Genomic DNA, 20,246 nt, shown 5'->3' on the forward strand with positions numbered 1-20,246 from the left:
ATTGGTACCTTCTTCGCATTTTGTCAAATCTGCAGCGAAGGTGTGCTTAAAACGAACAACAGGTGCTGAGTCATCATCCAAGACTACTATAACATGAAATATATGGCAGAATGCGGGTAAAAAAGCTGGAGACATACAATTCTACCCCAAGGAGTTCAGTCACAAATTTAATTAACACATTATTTATTTAATAAACGTCATGGAAGCGTGTTCTCTGGAGTGGTGGCCGAAACATGAAGGGGCATATGAATGTTTAGCATATCTGGCACGTAAACACCTTGCAATGCTGGTGACAAAAGTCCCATGCAACCGCCTATTCTCACTTTCTGGTAACATAATAAATGAGAAGTGGGCAGCATTATCTCCCATAAATGGAAACAAACTTGTCTGTCTTAGCGATTGGCTGAACAAGAAGTAGGACTGAGTGGATTTGTAAGCTCTAAAGTTTTGCATTGTTTTGTTTTTGAGTGCAGTTATGTAACAAATAAAATCAACATTTGTAAGTTGCACTGTCATGATAAAGAGATTGTGCTACACTACTTGTATGAGGTGAATTGAAAAATACTATTTTTGTTTATCATTTTACAGTGCAGATATTTGTACTCAAAAACAATATAAAGTGAGCGGTGTACACTTTGTATTCTGTGTTGTAATTGAAATCAAGATATTAGAAAATGTAGAAAAACATCCCAAAAAATATATTAAATATCAATTGTTATTCTATTAACAGTGCAATTAAAACTGATTAATTGTGATTAATTTTTTTAATCACAATTTTTTGAGTTAATCATGTGAGTTAACTGCAGTTAATTGACAGCCCTAATTTTTATGTCTGATTTTGTAAGCAAGTAGTTTTTAAGTGAGGTGAAACTTGGGGTATGCAAGACAAATCAGACTCCTGAAAGGGTTACAGTAGTCTTGAAAGGTTGAGAGCCACTACCCTAGGGCACTATGACCATAGGAAGGAAAGTATCTTGTGCTACTGAATGACTATTACATCAACTGTTTGAACTAATTAGTGGAAGACCAGCATCAGCAGAGCTCAGGAGAAACTTTGCAAGAGTCCCAGGGTACTCTCTGGGGTTTTATGTTTGTTTTATAAGGCTTATTGTGTACAATTATAAACATAACCAATAGGAGTCAATGGCCACATTCCCCTTATTAGAGATTAAAGGGACATTTCAAGTTGGCAATCTAGTCAATTAAAAAAAAAGTTAGTTAAAAGCAATTCCAGATATTCCACCTGACCTTTTTGCAGTTGTAATATCACACTGTGCTGCATTTAAAGTGTTTTTCTCTATCCCCTGTTACTGAGTGAAAAACTCATACAATGAGAAACTAATTCACTAGATTGGGAACATAAAACTGGTCTACACTAACATGCAGTAAAAACATTTTTTCTTTAATCTCTTTGTTTTATAATAACCTGTGTGACAACCTTTCTGGTAACAATATGTGAAGTTCTCAGAAATGTGATATAAATTGATAGTAAAAATCTGTATATTCATATTTTTTTTAAAAGTTCATCACACAAATGCTATATAAACAAACCAAATCCATCTTCAGAGCAGCCTGCCCCAGCTTCAAGAAAACAAACCCTTCCCTCCTTCCAGCATTAAAAAAATCCAGTTTCTTTCTAAGATTCTCATCCACCCAATTACCTCATATGAGAGAGGCTCTCCAAGGTAGAGAATATCCATTCTGGAATTTAATCCAAAAAAATACCATGCTATTTTCGGGTTTCGTAAGGTCTTCCCCATAATAGCACCACTGGATTGGAACACACTGTAGCCACAGAATCCTCCAGAGTTGCTAAAAGAACTGTACACCCCCTCACATAATGTCTGGATCTTTATGTCTGGATACCTCCCCTAGACAAAATGATAAGCATAGCAGCAGTGCAACACTGTCTTAGGACAATGGTTCTCAATCAAGGGTACATGTACCCCTGGGGGTATGCAGAGGTCTTCCAGGGGGTACATCAACTTATCTAAATATTGGCCTAGTTTAACAAAAGGTTACATAAAAAGCACTAGCGAAGTCAGTACAAACTAAAATTTCATACAGACAATGACTTGTTTATACTGCTCTATATACTATGCACTGAAATGTAAAAGTACAGTATTTATATTCCAATTAATGTATTTTATAATTATATGCTAAAAATGAGAAAGTAAGCAATTTTTCAGTAATAGTGTACTGTGTCACTTTTGTATTTTTATGACTGATTTTGTAAACAAGTAGTTTTTAAGTGAGGTATAACTTGGGGATATTCAAGACAAATCAGACTCCTAAAAGGGATTCAATAGTCTGGAAACCTTCACAGCCACTGTCTTAGGAGACTCCTTCCTCCAAGACCCTTCCCCCACAATAGCACACTCGCTCTTTGCATACTCCAGACATTTTCAGGCAGAGTTAGGGTGACCAGATCTCCCGATTTTAAGGGACAGTCCCGATTTTGGAGTCTTTTTCTTATATTGGCTCCTATTATCCCCCACACCCTGTCCCTGTTTTTCGCACGTGCTGTCTGGTCACCCTAGGCAGAGTACAACTCTTCTTCCAGCACCAAGGCTCAGACCACAAAGGGACTTAGGTGTTGCAATGCTTAACTTTTAGGTGCCATGAAAATCACTGGAATCCACAAACTCTGTGTTAGGTGCCTAGGCTCCCTATACAATGCATGGAGAAAGATAGGGGCCTTGGAATGGGATCCACAAAGGCCTGCACACTAGGTAGGGAGCTGCTGAAACTGGCCAATCACAGTTTCTGACAAAAACGGTGTGTTCTAAACCCTGCCCTTCTCAAGTCCTGCTAAATCCAGGCTAGCAGGAGGCACCTATCTCTGTTTGCAACCCACAGGACCCTCTCCTCAAAACAGGTGCCTAAGCTGTTTCTCCACAGAATGGTGGCAAAATACACCAAACTCTACACAAGACATCAGGAGGGAGGAAGGCGGACTCCCTGTTAACCCAGGGGTTAGGAACTCCCCAGGATGGGGGAGACCCCCCCTCATTTTATCCTCCCCCACCACATAAAGGATTTAAGTAGCTTTCAGGTGAGTGCTCTAACCCCTGGACTACAAAGTCACTCTTGTGAGCTTTGTGGTCCATTGCATATTTAATACACAGTGGAACAACTTCAGTAGGAGAGACTGTGAGACAGCTCATCAAAATATCCCATAATCCAGCAGTTAGGGCCCTCACCTGGGAAATCTCTCCTCCTTTTCAGGGGGAAGGAGGAAACTGAACCAGGGTCTACCATAACCAAACCACTGGGCTACAGGATAGGCCTCCTCTTCTCTTAGCCATTTGGAGTGGAGTTAGACATGCGCTGAGCATACTTATGGGATCAGGCCCCACAGACGACATAGAAGGAAGAATACAAATATCCACCTTATCTGAATTGAGGATCGTGATGGGGCTCAGGTGTGACATTGGTGTCCAGAAATCAACCTGAGGCAGCAATGCACATGCCAAGAGGCAGAAACTTAGGTGCTTTGAGAAATTTTACAGCAAAAATGTAGGTGCTTAGTAAGATTAGGTGCCTACAAATTTAGGTAACAGTGAATGAGTGTGGTTTGTGGGTTGCAATAGCACCTAAATCTTCGTTTTAGGCATCTAAACTCCTTTGTGGACCTGGGCCCAACACACATCCCAGTGCTCTATCAGTCAATCCTATCCCGACAAGTGCTAAGACCACCTCTAGATATGTTTCTAAACCTTTTCTATTGCCTTCTGGCAGCTCATGCTGACACACAATTGGCCTCAGATTGATAGACTATGTTATGCTCTTATGTTCTTAATCTTCAAGTGCATGGCGCACCATGGCTTCTTTCATTGTTATGACTGAGCAGCCAATGTAAGAATTGATTTCCAACCACTTAGGGAAAGTGGAGATGATACTAATCAAAGTATACATTGTGTCTTATAAAACTTGGGTCACTTTACCTTAATAATAATGGCACATTTGAAGATTATAACACTTATCTGCATCTAAAAACTACTCCTCAGCATCTGTGGACTGAATTAACTATTCTGTTTGCCATGTTTGATTGGACAGCTTTCTAAATTTTTGGAAAAGACTCTTATAGTCTTGGATAGGCACTTCTATATGTTTTCACAGCAAACTAAATATAGAAAGGACACTGTTGAAATTGTTCAGCAATGGAATATAGGATGCCAGAGTTGTAAGTTATGAAGAAAAATTAGCTGTATGAAGAAAAATAGCTATAGTTGGGATTAGAAATAGAGCTGGTAGCAATCCCTATTAAGAAAGTTGCCCAACACTCTTGTTTTCCAGTTGCTTAGAACTTTGCCAAAGTTTAACCAACTGGCTGATCTATTTATTCTGTTTTAGGTGTCTGCCTCAGGCTGTATTGTTTTGTTTTGTTTAAATTTCAGACAAAATGTTTCAGCTGTTTCTGAAAACAATGTGTGTGGGGGCCGAGGGGGGGAGAATATCTTGGCCATGTTAAAAAATTCTGGCAGTCTTTTCTGTGAAAAACTTTAGCACCCTGGAGCAAAGATATTAAATAAGATGGACAGAAGCTCTTAGTTATCAGAGATGTACCTTTCACTGTTCCCATGAAAATCTGCCCAAATTTGGCCAAGTTATAAGACTTTGATCATCACAATTTGCACATGGCCAGTAGAGACTTCTGAGATTTAGCAGCTGAATTCCCCAGTAATTCCATGTGCACTGGGCGTTATTCAGCCCAGTGAGCAGGACTTTCCATGCCATTGCAGCTCTGGGCTGCTGCAGGCCATGTAACCTCTATGTCTGGGAATGTGAACTGAGATCTAGGATACTGTCTCTCATGAGCTCTCAGTGATCCCATGCTGCGGCCAGGCAACATGGAGGAGAAAGTTGCCTGATTCAGATGCAGAGGGAACAAGAGTTAGACCCAGGGTACGGGGGAGGAGTATATGGGAGAAGGAGAGAGTGGGATAAGGAAGAGCCAGGCAAAGGGGACTGGAACTTGTTAGGCAAGGAGACTGGACCTGAGAGACAGTGAGTAGGGGGAAGGAAGTGAAGGAAGGAGGAGAATCAAATCTGATGAAGAGCCAGGTTGCGGGGCAGGAGAACTAGGACTAGCAGGGGAAGAAGACTGGAACAAGGAGCCAGGGAAGAGGGGGAAAGGGGAATGGGACACTGAGATTGGACAAGGAGCCAATGGGGATGTGGAATGTGGGCAGGGAGGGGTTAATGGAGGCCAGAGTAGGGGAGAAATAGATTGGATGTTGAGCTGGCTGAGGGACAGGACTGGGAAAGTCTAGGCAAGGAAACTGAGGACAAGGAGCAACTGAGCAAAGAGACAGGAACAGAGATAGGTGGGGAAACAGAGACTGAAACAGGATGTCCTGAGGGACATGCTGGATATGGAAACTGGAGTCAGATGGCTCAAAAGGGACCACGCTTGGGAGAAATGGGTAGAAGAGTCTGTGTCCACCAGATCATACTCCACTTCAGGGCCTGGAATAGAACCCAAGATTCCTGTCTCTCACCATTCCTCTGCCATCTGCTAATATCTGTGAAATCCACTGATAAAGTGTCCCATACCATGCTAGTGCTGATCCATACTGAAGATGACAACCTACTACTGCTATCAGTTTCTCCATTAGTTCAAGTGACGGGTCTGTGTGGTGGATCTATAGATTCCAATCCTGCTGAACCATGTGGCTACCAATATGATGCCACTTAACATAATGACATAGAGTAGTTGGCCATGTGAAGGGGTCAGAAGCCCTACCCACCTCTGACATCCTTCTCAGGGGAATTCAGCCAACCCAATTAATCCCCTAGTTAACTGCTTAGGTGTATGACAGTGAGTTAAGTAAATAAGGAAGCTAATTAAGTAAAGGCTTATGACAGCTCAGTTAGAGGAGACCCATGAGAAGAAAGAAAGTTTTGGAGGAGGGGAGCTCCTAGAGAGCCTGAACTAAGTAGAAGCTGTACTTCTAGAGCGAGGGAGCCTGAACTAATCAGGAGAGAAATCTGATGAAGACATCACAACTTTGTGAGGCAGTTGCGTGAGATGGTTTGGGGAACCCCCAAAACTAACTTCACAGTCTATTCCCAACATCCTACAGTAGGTGTTTGGTCAAGAAGAAAAGCCACCAGCTTTGCTGGTTTCCTTTGAATATCATCAAAAGGTGAGGAAGGGAAAACAAGAGAATAATTTTCTTATATGTTGAATTTGAAGTTTTATGATGTTGATTCAAATAGGGCATTTTAAAGCAGAAAACATTTGATTTTTTTTCAACATTTTTATCACAAAGTCATCTGAACACATTTGGTTCAAACTTTCCTAAAGAATCTGATTCAATACTGCATCACTCCAGTTTTACACCACTGTAACTTAATTTCACTGAAACCGGTGACATCAGCATAAAACAGAGTAATGCAGAGGTGAATCAGGCCATAAGACTGTTTGAACTTACATCTGCTAAAACAGTCCCCTATTTTCCAGTGGTCAGAAAACAGTCAAGAGCATCATACTCTACCCTCTCATGCCCTTTGCTGGACCAACCATGCCCTCTGCACTGATGATGCCACAAGAGGCATCTGACAATTACCCTAAAATGTACAAATCCTCAGCTCCTCCTTTAGGACAGTAGTGCATGTTGACTTTAGTGGGGGTTCATGACCTGGCCCTATAAATTCAGTTTATGGAACAATGGCATGAGTATAAACCCCTATTGTCACACGATTCCATTTGGATTCTTATGTCATCCACCTTCCAGTAGTGCATTAAGCAACAAGACCAATATCTCTGGTGTGGCTTACCACTCTCTCCATCCTCTCTCACACTACCTTTAAGGTCTTCTCTCATTAATTTGTCTGAGGCACTTCACTCAAAATATGAGTAAATCAGCAACTATGTATGATGCTTAGAATATTAGATTTAAGTTTTTTAGCAAAGTATACAAATGAATCCATTTTAATAAATCTATTTAAATCACAGGAAGAGGAATTCACACATTTGAAAACTGACGTAAAAACCGTACTAAGAAAAGGGAACACAAAAGGAAAATGTATTGTGATCTGATGGCCCTCTGACAAATAGCATAAGGCTGTTATAAGACTAAAAATACCTCTCCTAACATTTAACTTGCCATACCTTCTGCTCTTCAATAAGTTCATCCTTTCATCTGCCTGCCTGTCTTTCCCCTTACACAACAACTATTTATCTCTTGACATAATTTGCTAAGTATCCTTTGCAAGTTCCTCATCCTCTTTTTGTATCAAATGCAGTGTACAATTTGTTTCACAAGTTTCTTGCACTTAACACGTTTACAAATCCCACAAGATTACAAACTGGCATTAACAAAAACCATACCCCATGAAAATACATTCCTCAACCATCCATTTCACAGGTTCTATCAAAAGCATAATGGATATTAATACCACTTTAAATAAGGATTCTGCTTCTTATACAATTTTAAATTATAAATTTGATCAAGTGGCATGAAAAATTACACTTTCATCTCTGTTAAACTAAGAATCAGACAAGCATCTCTTTCTTTAAATATTAAGATACTGTTTTTCTTCTTAAGAAATGCTGAGAGCTTTGCAGTGGTTTTTATCTTTTTCAAAATTACCCATTACCATCAAATTTTAAAAAGTATTCATTCAATCCTAATAAAAAGTGAGATCATTTGTTGTTAGTATTTAAAGACACTCCCCAAAATGTATCCCAGCCTTTAGCAACCTCCATCATATTTAAACAAACAGTAGTACTTCAATTCCAATCCACTAGTAGACATGGCACTATAGGGTATGTCTATACTATGAAATTAGGTCAAATTTATAGAAGTCGTTTTTTTAGGAAGCGATTTTATACAGTCGATTGTGTGTGTCCCCACTAAGCGCATTAAGTCGGTGGAGCGCGTCCACAGTACCGAGGCTAGTATCGACTTTCAGAGCATTGCACTGTGGGTAGCTATCCCACAGTTCCAGCAGTCTTCACCACCCATTGGAATTCTGGGTTGAGCTCCCAATGCCTGACGAGGCAAAAACATTGTCGCGGGTGGTTTTGGGTCCATGTTGTCAGTCGCCCCTCCCTCCATGAGAGCAATGGCAGACAATCGTTTTGCACCTTTTCTCCGTGCAGACGCCATACCACAGCAAGCGTGTAGCCCGCTCAGCTCAGCCACCAGTGTTGTGTCCTGAGTGCTGCTGACTGCAGATGGTGCAGTAGGGCTGCAAACCATCGTCATCGAACGACTGAATGACCGCTTCCGCTGCTGCTCTGCTCTCCTGCTCTGGCAACAGACGGTGCAGTAAGGCGGCAAACCATCATCATCGAATGACCAAACGACTGCTTCTGCTGCCACTCTGCTCTCCTGCTCTGACAGCAGACGGTGCAGTAGGGCTGCAAACCATCATCATCTAACAACCACTTCTGCTGCCGCTCTGCTCTCCTGCAGACACCATAACACGGCAAGCATGGAGCCCACTTAGATCACCACGGCAGTTATAAGCACTGTAAACAACTCGTGCATTATCCTGCAGTATATGCAGCACCAGAACCTGCAAAAGCAGGCGAGGAGGTGACGGCAGCGTGGTGACAAGAGTGATGAGGACATGGACACAGATTTCTTTCAAAGGACGGGCCCTGGCAATTTGGACATCATGGTGGAAATGGGGCAAGTTCATGCCATTGAACACCAATTCTGGGCCCAGGAAACAAGCACAGACTGGTGGGACCATATAGTGTTGCAGGTCTGGGATGATCCTCAGTGGCTGCGAAACTTTTGCAGGTGTAAGGGGACTTTCATGGAACTTTGTGACTTGCTTTCCCCTGCCCTGAAGTGCAAGAATACCAGCCAGTACATAAACCGAAAGGGGTACTTTTCAATGGTGGTGCAAGCACTGGTGGATCACAAGGGACATGTCACCAACATCAACGTGGGATAGCTGGAAAAGGTACATGATGCTTGCCTCTTCAGGAACTCTGGTCTGTCTGAATGGCTGCAGAAAGGGACATATTTTCCAGTACAGAAGATAACCGTTGGGGATGTTGAAGTGCCTATAGTTATCCTTGGGGACCCAGCCTATCCCTTAACGCCATGGATCTTGAAGCCAAACACAGGCACCTTTACAATAGTCAGGAGCTGTTCAACTACAGGCTGAGTAAGTGTAGAATGGTGGAAGTTTAAACCTGTGCTGGTGCAGTTTACTGACTCAGTTAGACCTCAGCAAAACCAATATTCCCATTGTTATTACTGCTTGCTGTGTGCTCCACAATATCTGTGAGAGTAAGGGGGAGACATTTATGGCGGGGTGGGAGGTTGAGGCAAATCGCCTGGCCACTGATACGCGCAGCCCGACACCAGAGCAGTTAGAAGCACAGCAGGGCGCACTGCGCATCAGAGAAGCTTTGAAAACCAGTTTCATTGTACGGGGAGACTTTGGCAAACCAGTAAAGTGCCTGAAACCACTATGGCTTGTTGCTAAAAGCAGCCAACTCAGCAGGCTGTAAATTGGCCGTTCAGCAGTCTCAGTTTAACCAAGGCAGGAGGGGAGGGGGGTTTTTGGGTGCCACAGAGAGGGCAGCTTGACCCCATGTCCTTCCTGATAAGAATTGTGTTGAAGTTGCTGATACATAAATCTTAGAAGAGCAGGATGTGCCCCAGGAATGTCTATTGGGGCCTCAAGGCTGCAAACTCTGGGAAAACCCACACCTGGTGTGCTAATAAAGTTTGCAGATGATACAAAGCTGGGAGGTATTGCCAATTTAGAGAAGGACAGGGATATCATACAGGAGGATCTGGATGACCTTGTAAACTGGAGTAATAGTAATAGGATCAAATTTAATAGTGAGATGTGTAAGGTCATGCATTTAGGGATTAATAACAAAAATTTTAGTTATAAGCTGGGGACGCATCAATTAGAAGTAACGGAGGAGGAGAAGGACCTTGGAGTATTGGTGGATCATAGGATGACTATGAGCCACCAATGTGATATGGCTGTGAAAAAAGCTAATGCGGTCTTGGGATGCATCAGGAGAGGTATTTCTAGTAGGGATAAGGAGGTTTTAGTACCATTATACAAGGCACTGGTGAGACCTCACCTGGAATACTGTGTGCAGTTCTGGTCTCCCATGTTTAAGAAGGATGAATTCAAACTGGAACAGGTACAGAGAAGGGCTACTAGGATGTTCCGAGGAATGGAAAACTTGTCTTATGAAAGGAGACTCAAGGAGCTTGGCTTGTTTAGCCTAACTAAAAGAAGGTTGAGGGGAGATATGATTGCTCTCTATAAATATATTAGAGGGATAAATACCGGAGGGGGATTATTTAAGCTCAGTACCAATGTGGACAGAACAAATGGATATAAATGGCCACCAGGAAGTTTAGACTTGAAATTAGACGAAGGTTTCTAACCATCAGAGGAGCGAAGTTTTGGAATAGCCTTCCAAGGGAAGCAGTGGGGGCAAAAGATCTATCTGGCTTTAAGATTAAACTCGGTAAGTTTATGGAGGAGATGGTATGATGGGATAACATGGTTTTGGAAATTAAATATTCATGGTAAATAGACCCCATGGCCTGCGATGGGATATTAGATGGGTTGGGATCTGAGTTACCCAGGAAAGAATTTTCTGTAGTATCTGGCTGGTGAATCTTGCCCATATGCTCAAGGTTTAGCTGATCGCCATATTTGGGGTCGGGAAGGAATTTTCCTCCAGGGCAGATTGGAAGAGGCCCTGGAGGTTTTCCTCTGTAGCATAGGGCACGGGTCACTTGCTGGAGGATTCTCTGCTCCTTGAAGTCTTTAAACCACGATTTGAGGACTTCAGTAGCTCAGACATAGGTGAAAGGTTTTTCACAGGAGTGGGTGGGTAAAATTCTGTGGCCTGTGTTGTGCAGGAGGTCAGACTAGATGATCATGATGGTCCCTTCTGACCTTAGTATCTATGAATCTATCGTTAATCGATAATCAGAAGGAGCCTCTTGCTTGCCCATTGGAACTGCTTGCTTAACAAGTTTTCTTTAAGGGACATGTCATTCTATTACTAATGTATAAATAAAGGGGAAAAGTTTGAGGTGGTGGGACTCTTCAGGACTGGACTCTCCCTCTGGATGCATCTTGTGTTCCCCACTAGCAGACGGGCTGCCGCTGTGCCACTCAAGAGCCACACTCAGCTTCGATAATTATCAAAGGTTGGAGGTGTTTTACTAACCTGTTGCAGACGTGTGTATAAGTGCTTGAGACTAAGTAAAATTTAGCTTTAAGTGAAAGCACTCTTGTGTTGTCCTATTTGTGCCAGCCATCTATCGGTCGGATAGCCGTGTCTCCCCTGATTTATTTCCTGACACCACCTCGCACAGTGTAGAAGTTACCAAGAGATTTGGGTTGAAAGAGTCCCGGGTAACATCATGACTGGCCAGGCTATGGTATGAAAGTTCTGTTTGTTTTTCATTGATGAAAACCTGCCCCCATGGTTCACTCTACTTCCCTGTAAGCCAACCGCCCTCCCCTCCCCCCTTCGATCACCGCTTGCAAAGGCAATAAAGTCATTGTTGTTTCAAATTCATGCATTCTTTATTAATTGTCACACAAATAGGGGGATAACCGCCAAGGTAGACCGGGAGGGGTGGGAGAGGAGGGAAGAACAAAGCCACACTGCACTTCAAAACTTATTGAATGCCAGCCTTCCATTGCTTGGGCAGTCCTCTGGGGTGGAGTGGTTGGGTGCACGGGAGCCCCCACACCCTGCATTCTTGGGCATCTAGGTGATGAGGCTATGGAACTTGGGGAGGAGGGAACTTGGTTAACAGGGGCTGCAGCGGCAGTCTGTGCTCCTGTTGCCTTTCCTGCACCTCAACCATATGCCGGAGCATATCAGTTTGATCCTCCAGTAGCCTCAGCATTGCTTCCTCCCTCCTCTCATCATGCTGCCGCCCCCACTCCTCTTGCTCCAGCCATCTATCCGCTCACGCGTCCCTCCTGTCCTCGCGTTCATTTTATGCTTTCCTGGACTCTGACATTGTCTGCCTCCACGCATTCTGCTGGGCTCTTTCAGTGCAGGAGGACTGCATGAGCTCAGAGAACATTTCATCTCGAGTGCATTTTTTTCGCCTTCTTATCTGCGCTAGCCTCTGGGACGGAGATGATAGGGGGAGCATTGAAATATTTGCAGCTGCAGGAGGGAAAAAAAGGAGAGTAGTATTTAAAAAGACACATTTTAGCGAACAATGGGTAGACTCTTTCATAGTGAACCAAGCTGTTAACGTTAGATAGCACATGTGCTTTCTTTACAAGGTTGCATTTTGCCTCTTATATTGAGGGCCTTCCGGTTTGGTGTGAGAGATCACACATGCAGGGCCAGGCAACAGACTTCAGCTTGCAGGCAGCCATGGTAAGCCACAGTCTTTTGGCTTCTTTAACCTTCATAACATGTGGGAATGGTTTCAAAGAGCAGCACCCTCATTTCCCATACCAAGCACCCATTGGGTTGGCCATTTAAAAGGAGGGGCTGCGGTTTTCAGGTTAACATGCAGCACAAACTCAACTAAACCCCCTCTCATACCCAATTCTCTGGAATGATTGTTTCACCCCTCCCCCGCACCGTGTGGCTAACAGCGGGGATGATTTCTTTTCAGCCACAGGCACACAGCCCAGCAGGAACGGCCACCTCTGAATGTCCCCTTAATAAAATTCCCCTATTTCAACCAGGTGACCATGAATGATATCACTCTCCTGAGGATAACACAGAGAGATAAAGAACAGATGTTGCTTGAATGCCAGCAAACACCGGGACCATACGCTGCTGTGCTTTCTTATGCAATGATTCCAGACTACATGCTACTGGCCTGGCATGGTAAACTGTCCTACCATGGAAGAGGCAATAAAGCTTCCCTCCCCAGAAACCTTTTGCAAAGGCTTTGGAAGTACCTCCAGGAGAGCTTCATGGAGATGTCCCTGGAGGATTTCCACTCCATCCCCAGACACGTTAACAGACTTTTTCAGTAGCTGTACTTGCCGCAAATGCATCCCAAGTCTTCAGGGCAAATTAATCATTAAACACGCTTGCTTTTAAATCATGTATTATATTTACAAAGGTACACTCACCAGAGGTGCCTTCTCCGCCTTCAAATTCCGGGAGCCCGGGTTGGGAGGGTATTGTCTCCAGGGTGATAAACAGTTCCTGGCCGTCGGGGAGAACGGTTTCTCCACTTGCCTGCTGTGCGCTATCTTCAACCTCCTCCTCCTCCCCAAAACCCACATCCCTGTTGCGTGAGGCTCCCCTGCAGGAGTCCGTGTACAGGTGTGGGGTAGTTGTAGGGGCACCCCCTAGAATTGCATGCAGCTCATCATAGAAGGGGCATGTCTGGGGGTCTGACCCGGAGTGGCTGTTTGCCTCTTTGGTAGGCTTGCCTGAGCTCCTTAAGTTTCACGCGGCACTGCTGCGAGTCCCTGTTATAGCCTCTGTCCTTCATGCCCTTGGAGATTTTTTCAAATATTTTGGCATTTCGTCTTTTGGAACGGAGTTCTGATAGCACGGATTTATCTCCCCATACTGCGATCAGATCCAGTACCTCCCGTTCAGTCCATGCTGGAGCTCTTTTGCGATTCTGGGACTCCATGGTCATCTGTGCTGATGAGCTCTGCATGGTCACCTGTGCTGATCAGCTTGCCACGCTGGCCAAACAGGAAATGAAATTCAAAAGTTTGCAGGGCTTTTCCTGTCTACCTGGCCAGTGCATCTGAGTTGAGAGTGCTGTCCCGAGCGGTCACAATGGAGCACTCTGGGATAGCTCCCGGAGGCCAATATGGTCGAATTGCATCCACATTACCCCCAAATTCGACCCGGCGATGTCGATTTTAGCGCTAATCCCCTCATCGGGGAGGAGTACAGAAATCCATTTTAAGAGCCCTTTAAGTCAACAAAAATGGCTTCGTTGTGTGGACGGGTACAGGGTTAAATTAATCTAATGCTGCTAAATTCAACCTAAACTCGTAGTGTAGACCAGGGCTATTAAACACTAATGGCCCAATCCTGTAATGAGCTCTGTTCAATCAGTGGTGCTCTGCACAGTCACAGGGATCCACCCAACGAGAGTAATTTGCAGGATCAGGACCTTCGTTTTAAAATACAGTAGCTACCTACAGGAGCACTCGTTAATTTAGGGTGTTGTTAATGTGATCTGAAGCCTTTCATCACTAATCTGCTAATCTGAACCTGAAATTCCTAAACAGTGACTAACAGTGGTTATAAATAACTGTCTTATGGCTATTTTATGGCCTATGATAATTTGGTGCTAACTAGCTCATTCCTAATGGGAAAACCTGTCAAAAATCACCACAAGCATTATGGTGGGCAGGCTCCGCAGAAAGACCAAGGACTGAATACACATAAAAATTTTAAATTACACTCTCATCCTTAAAGGTTGTCTATCCAAACAAGTTCAAGCTCATTGGTGGACCAACGTGGGAAGGCTTGCACTAATGTTGCAAGTTGAAGGGAAGACTTCACTTTCCAATACTTTCAGTCTTTGTACCTTTCGTAAGCACTGGATTCATTTTAAAATAAAAATCCACCACAATAAGCCAATATCACAGTTAGCCATCAGTGAAGATTGAAAAGCTGATGAATATTTAATGCTTAAATATCCTCTTCACGCAGCCTAAGAAAATTGTAATGAAAACTTTGAGCAAAGCATATTGCTAAAATGTTCTATTTGTATGTTCATCTCTGAATCCAAAGTTCTATGTAGATCATGCAGTTGTGGCCAGTACTCAAACTAGTTACAACCACAAAAATATTTTATTGTTTATTAGAAAATATTAAATACTTAATCTCAATCCTTTCCATTAAGTTTATTGGGAAGAAAACTGATAGTGCATTTCAGTGTACCCGGTTTAATTTTAAAAGTGCTGGAACAGTCATCTGTGAAGACTTCAGATCCTAACAGCCATAGACTTCACATTTAGAATGCTGTATTTTATTTTTATCAGATAAAAAGATTAGAGAGTCGTGTAATACTCTTGTCCATATGACCAACTCATCATCCCATTAGAAACTCTGTGTAGCTGTACCAGAACTTTCATTTTCAAGATACAGGAGCTTTTGTCATAAACTGACATATCTTCTATAATGTGAATTTTCAATTTGATATAAAAATGATGGATATATCATACAATTCAGAAAGCATAGAGAACAGCAACCTGTCACTGAATTTAAAATTTGTGATAACCTGTTTGAAGTGCATCGCATTAAGACTGGTACTGTTTTTTATTACATCACATTTTAAAAGGAATACTACTGTGGGCAATGGGATATACTGATGTAGGGCTTCCTCCGTCTCTCCTGCTCAAGCTGTTCCACTGTAGCTAAATGAAAGAGTGATCAGAGTATGGGGACTAAACACAGGCTTGCCCAGCACCCAGATGGGTGCTCTAACCACTGGACTACAGAATCATTCTCACACACTGTCTCTTTTTGGCCCAATGGCTGTTCCACTGTAGATAAATACCTCATTAGTCACTGAGCCAGACAGAGAGAGAAAATGTGAGATGGATTCGCTAGTCCAGTGATTAGGACACTAATCTGGAATGAGGGTGACCCTAGGTCCAGTCCCCCTGCATCATAGTTCATCCATACTGAAACAGCTTTAGCAGGAGACACTGAGGGAGCCCCACATCAGAATATCCCATAGCTCAGTGGTTAGAGAACTCTGCTAGGTGACCAGATGTCCCGATTTTATACGGACAGTCCCGATTTTGGGGTCTTTTTCTTATATAGGCTCCTATTACCCCCCACCCCGTCCCGATTTTTCACATTTGCTGTCTGATCACCCTAAACTTTCCTGAGCGATGAGACCCCTGTTCACATCTTTTCTTCCCCTTTGGCAGAGAGGGGGGAACTTAACTTGGGTCTCCTGCATCCCAGATGAGTGCTCTAACCACTGGGCTAAAAGCTATAAGGTGGATGGCAGCACCGGCAACACCTCCTCCTGCAGCCATCTTGTATGGCGTGAGGCAGGTGCTTAACTCATTTTCACAAGAATCACCTTAGGAGCCTGATTCCCATTCATGGGTTGCTAAGCAGAGAGAGGGTGTTTCCCTGCAGCCCAGGCTCAAGCACCTATCTCCAACAGAAGGATGGGACTTAGGACACACCACTCTCACCACCATCTCCCATTGGCAAGTTTAAGCAGGTCCCTATCTGGCATGCTGGCTTTTGTGGATTGCATTCTAAGGTGCTTATCTCTCCCCATTTACTGTACAGGGAACCTAGGCACCTAACTCAGCTTTGTGGATCACAGTAGTATTCTTGTGATTTTCTTGGCATCTAAAAGTTAGGGGCCCAGGCCCTCAGCACGGCAGTGCCCAGGTTCCTTCCTGTAGCCCACCCTTTGTTGGCACCTCATTGAATGAATTGTTCATACTTCACAGACTAATAGTTACTAAACCCCAACCCCATGTAGTTGCACAAGTGCTTTTCTATTGAAGGAGAAAGTAGTTTATCTTTCTGCCCCCTCGCAGGCCTATTGCTTATTTAATTAATGTTTTGTCTATGCATTTAATAAACTGATTTGGTGTTAGGGCTTTTTTAAAGTTTAGGACAGTTTGTAACACTAGACTTTGTACAAATCCCAAACAAATTCAATAAAGATGCATTTTGAATGTGCTTAGTAAACTTTGAAAAATGGTACTAAAAGAAATATTGTTTCAGTATATTAAGTACTGCACACGTGTATGTGCATAGTTTTTACTGCACGATGAAGGTTACTTTTACTATTCATCGAAAATATTTTTTTAAAGAGTCAATTTAATTGATTCAGGAATCTACATGTAAAACTGGCTTCACTGCTAGTCTCAAGAAGTCTAATTTAAATAGATATATTAAAATATTTGCCTCTCAAAATAAAAGGTCACATTGGTAGATGTCAATCAAGGATACAAAAAAGAGAAGAAATGTGAATTATAATTTGCAGAGGATTACATTAACTAGATTTAAGTACATTCTGTTTTACTATAACAATACCCTCTGTTAAGGTTTGCAGGCCTCAGCACAAGTAGTTTGGGAATAGGAATGACAGCATAAACAAAACTTCAAAAAAGAGACAGATTTATGAGGGTGGAGTTCACTATTAGACAGTGGATTAGAACTACTCCATACCCTGGGGCTGAAAATGTTTGAAAGGGTGCAATAGTAAAGGCTGAGTAGACAGATTACAGCAAACTTTGTTTCATAGCCCTCTCCCTCAACAGACTATCCAGTTATTAAACTTTAGCTGTAGCATTCTCCCCTATGTACAAAAACTAAAGCGCTAGTGAGCACCCACATAAACCATTCAAAGAGAAGCAAACCACTGCATTGATTTTATTTGTAAAAGGCTAGTTGACTAAAATACACTGTTTTAGGCTTTAAAAATGAAATTCCTAAACATCTATTAAATACAGGGTTAATCAAAACAGAGAGGGTACTTTATTTTAAAGATTTGTTCACAGGACTCATTTCCCCTGTTAAAGATATTATTAATTTCTGAGTTTTAATCGCTGACTCGTCAGCCCACCCTATAGAGACGAACACACTAGTGGAGCACACACAATACACTCAGCAATAAAACACAAAACAGCAAAGAAAGTGAAAGCTGCATTTGTTCAGCATGTTATTTTGTTCAGCCAACCATAATGCCATCTCCCACCACTTATTGTTTACTCTGTCAGAGGATTATTTAGAATTACCCTGCATTTGGCGATTTTTTTAAAGAGGCAAATTTAGATGGAAAGTGATTGCCACTTGATATTTGAAGTCGATTGGTTGTTTACAAGAGACTCATTTGACAGCAAGGATCTCTGATTTGAAAATACTCAGATACGAATCAATCGCAGTTGTTGTTTTTTTAACAATATAAGAAATGAACAAGACTCGAATCAAAGTTCACATGCATTGGTACTGTTTTTAAAGATTTTTGTTTACATGCTTGATTTAGTTCTTGTCGGTGAATTTATGAGTCCGTTTCTCTTGACAACTTATGTCAGTCACAATTTTTTTTTAAAGTCACACAGAAGTTAACTCTTCTGCTGCCTAAGAAATAACAGAAACGTATGTTTATCTCCAATTAAATAAAAGGCAAGGTTGTGTGACGATTAACAGCGAGGTCCCGATATAGCTATTGATACTTATCTAGAGGGTCGAAACGGGGTAGTAAACTAACAGAATTAGGTAAGGGGGTAAACGCTTGTTCCTATAAAGAAAGGGCTGTTTATAAATAAAATACCATTATATAGTAAATCAATTGTTAATTACGATTTCTGAAATTTGTTCTCTGTGATTAAAGCAAAAGGCTATATCCATGCCTGAACAGGATTTCTACATCTTAAAGGGCAGATGCAGCGTTTCTCCAAACAAAAATGTCTGTGAGCCCTACCTTGTGCCAGTGCTTGCAACATGTGGAGCTGAATCAACAGAAACGCCCACCATCCGCGACAGAAGAAGAAACAGAAGTTTAACTTTATCATCATCCGGTCTCTCCTGCTATTCCTTCGTGCAATAATTTCTCGATCCACCTTTCTTCCAACCATTATTTCTTCACGGATCCCCAGTCGATTCGACTGCCTGATGACAGTTTTGTCAGCTCTTTGGCCATTGATCACTCCACGCCCCGAGGCCGGGTTCTCTTTGGTGGGTTGAGGAGATCGCCCTTTGCCTTCATCCTGAAGTTTGGGGGGAACAGAAACCCCCGATTTACAAGAACGGAGGACTCGGTGATTTGTGCTCACTTTGCATGCAACCCGAAGGCAGCACGCCGTGTGCATGACTGTGTTATAATCGCCATCTAAATCAATGTATCTTGTGGAGGTATTGATTGCACCAAAACAACCAGGCAGAAATGTGAAACACATGTTTCTTTGCACCGTCGCATCCAATGCCTTCAACGCTGAGAGAGTAAATTTATTGGCGTTAGTATTCCAATAAATCTGGATCCTTCATCACATCGCTAGCAAAACCAGAGAGAAATTGATCCATCTAGAGAGCCACTAGCAGACAATTCAGAGAGCACCTTTCCCATACCGCAAAGATGACGGAAACTATTCCCACTTGTGATTTTTATGGAGCAGGTTAGTTTTCTGTATATGTCCCATTCCTCGTGAAACCCCTGCTACAGAAGTGTTAAATTCTTGTATAAGAAGAAAATAAACCTAAAACCAAGGGGAAATATCGCACTACTCCTTGCACTAAGGATTTATTTCAGACAATTTCAAGATCAGCCGTGCAGACAGAGTAGTCTCCAGATATCCCCCCAGTGCTCCACAATTATATTAATCCGATTTTCCTTTGGCTACAAATCTGTCATCAATATGAGGGTTTGAAGGGTCCTTGACCAGGTAAATTTAGCAGCCCTAGGCGTGATTCCAGTTAGATTTGAAGTCAGCTACAGGCCAGTGGGGGTGTCACTGGAACTCTCACACTCAGCCGGAGGTGGGGAAAACCTCAATTGATCAGATTTCCCTCCTAGCAGGAAGGTGCTGGTCTGTTTCTTGCAAGGGAACCGCAGTAAAAACCACCTCCAAAAACATGCAAAGCCTTTGCTTCTGCTTGGTTGTGGAAGCAACAAAGAAACCCTCTGCTGGGGCGTTTCAAGAAGGAGGAGGACGCAAAATCGCCTGAAACAAGCAGCAACAAGGTGAAATCCTTCCAGTCCCTTTGCTTATATGGACTCCTCCTACGTTCCTTGTTTGTTCAGCCCAGGGATCCTGGTTCTTCCTGTGTGTCTCTCCCTCACAGAGGCTGTAAACACAAGGGGGGAAGCTCTATCGCAGCAGCAGCAGCAATAAACCCCTACACAAAAAAAAAAAAAAAAAAAGTAAACACTAAAGGTTTAACATTTAAACAAACAGTGGGAATTGCTCCCCTACCTCCTTAAAGAGAGTGGGGGAAAGTTTTTTTTTTTAAGAGTTTTTTTCCTGCACAGATTTTGTCCTGATTCTTAAAATACAAACAGTAAAAAGCGAATCAGGACCAAAAGTAAAACAAATCACCAGGGAGGGAAACGGATCAAACAAAAATCCTGCCAGCTCCCTCCCTTGCCAGCCACAAGCCTGAGCCTGAACTTTCCTCACCTCTCGCTCTCTGTCACCTGGTAACAACCCTACCCCTCTCGCCCACACTCCACCCCCACTTTACACTGCGTCCGGACACTCCTCTCGCGTCCCCTACCTCAGCGCCTCCCTTCTCCCCAACCCCTCTGACTCAATCCGCATTCACCTCCCATCTCACCACCTCCCCT

General features: G+C 42.9%; 1 protein-coding gene across 1 annotated transcript in view; it reads right to left on the minus strand.

The window, feature by feature from the left end:
• SDK1 (sidekick cell adhesion molecule 1) overlaps positions 1–20,040 on the minus strand; it is a 640,834-nt gene extending 620,794 nt beyond the window's left edge. The window contains exon 1 of the mRNA XM_073361953.2: positions 18,387–20,040. Coding sequence (XP_073218054.1) covers positions 18,387–18,861 — 475 coding nt within the window. The 5' untranslated portion in view covers positions 18,862–20,040. The remainder of the gene's footprint in view (positions 1–18,386) is intronic.
• Positions 20,041–20,246: the final 206 nt, after the last annotated feature.

The sequence above is a fragment of the Lepidochelys kempii genome, chromosome 10, assembly GCF_965140285.1.
Source record: "Lepidochelys kempii isolate rLepKem1 chromosome 10, rLepKem1.hap1, whole genome shotgun sequence".
Lineage (NCBI taxonomy): Eukaryota > Metazoa > Chordata > Testudines > Cheloniidae > Lepidochelys > Lepidochelys kempii.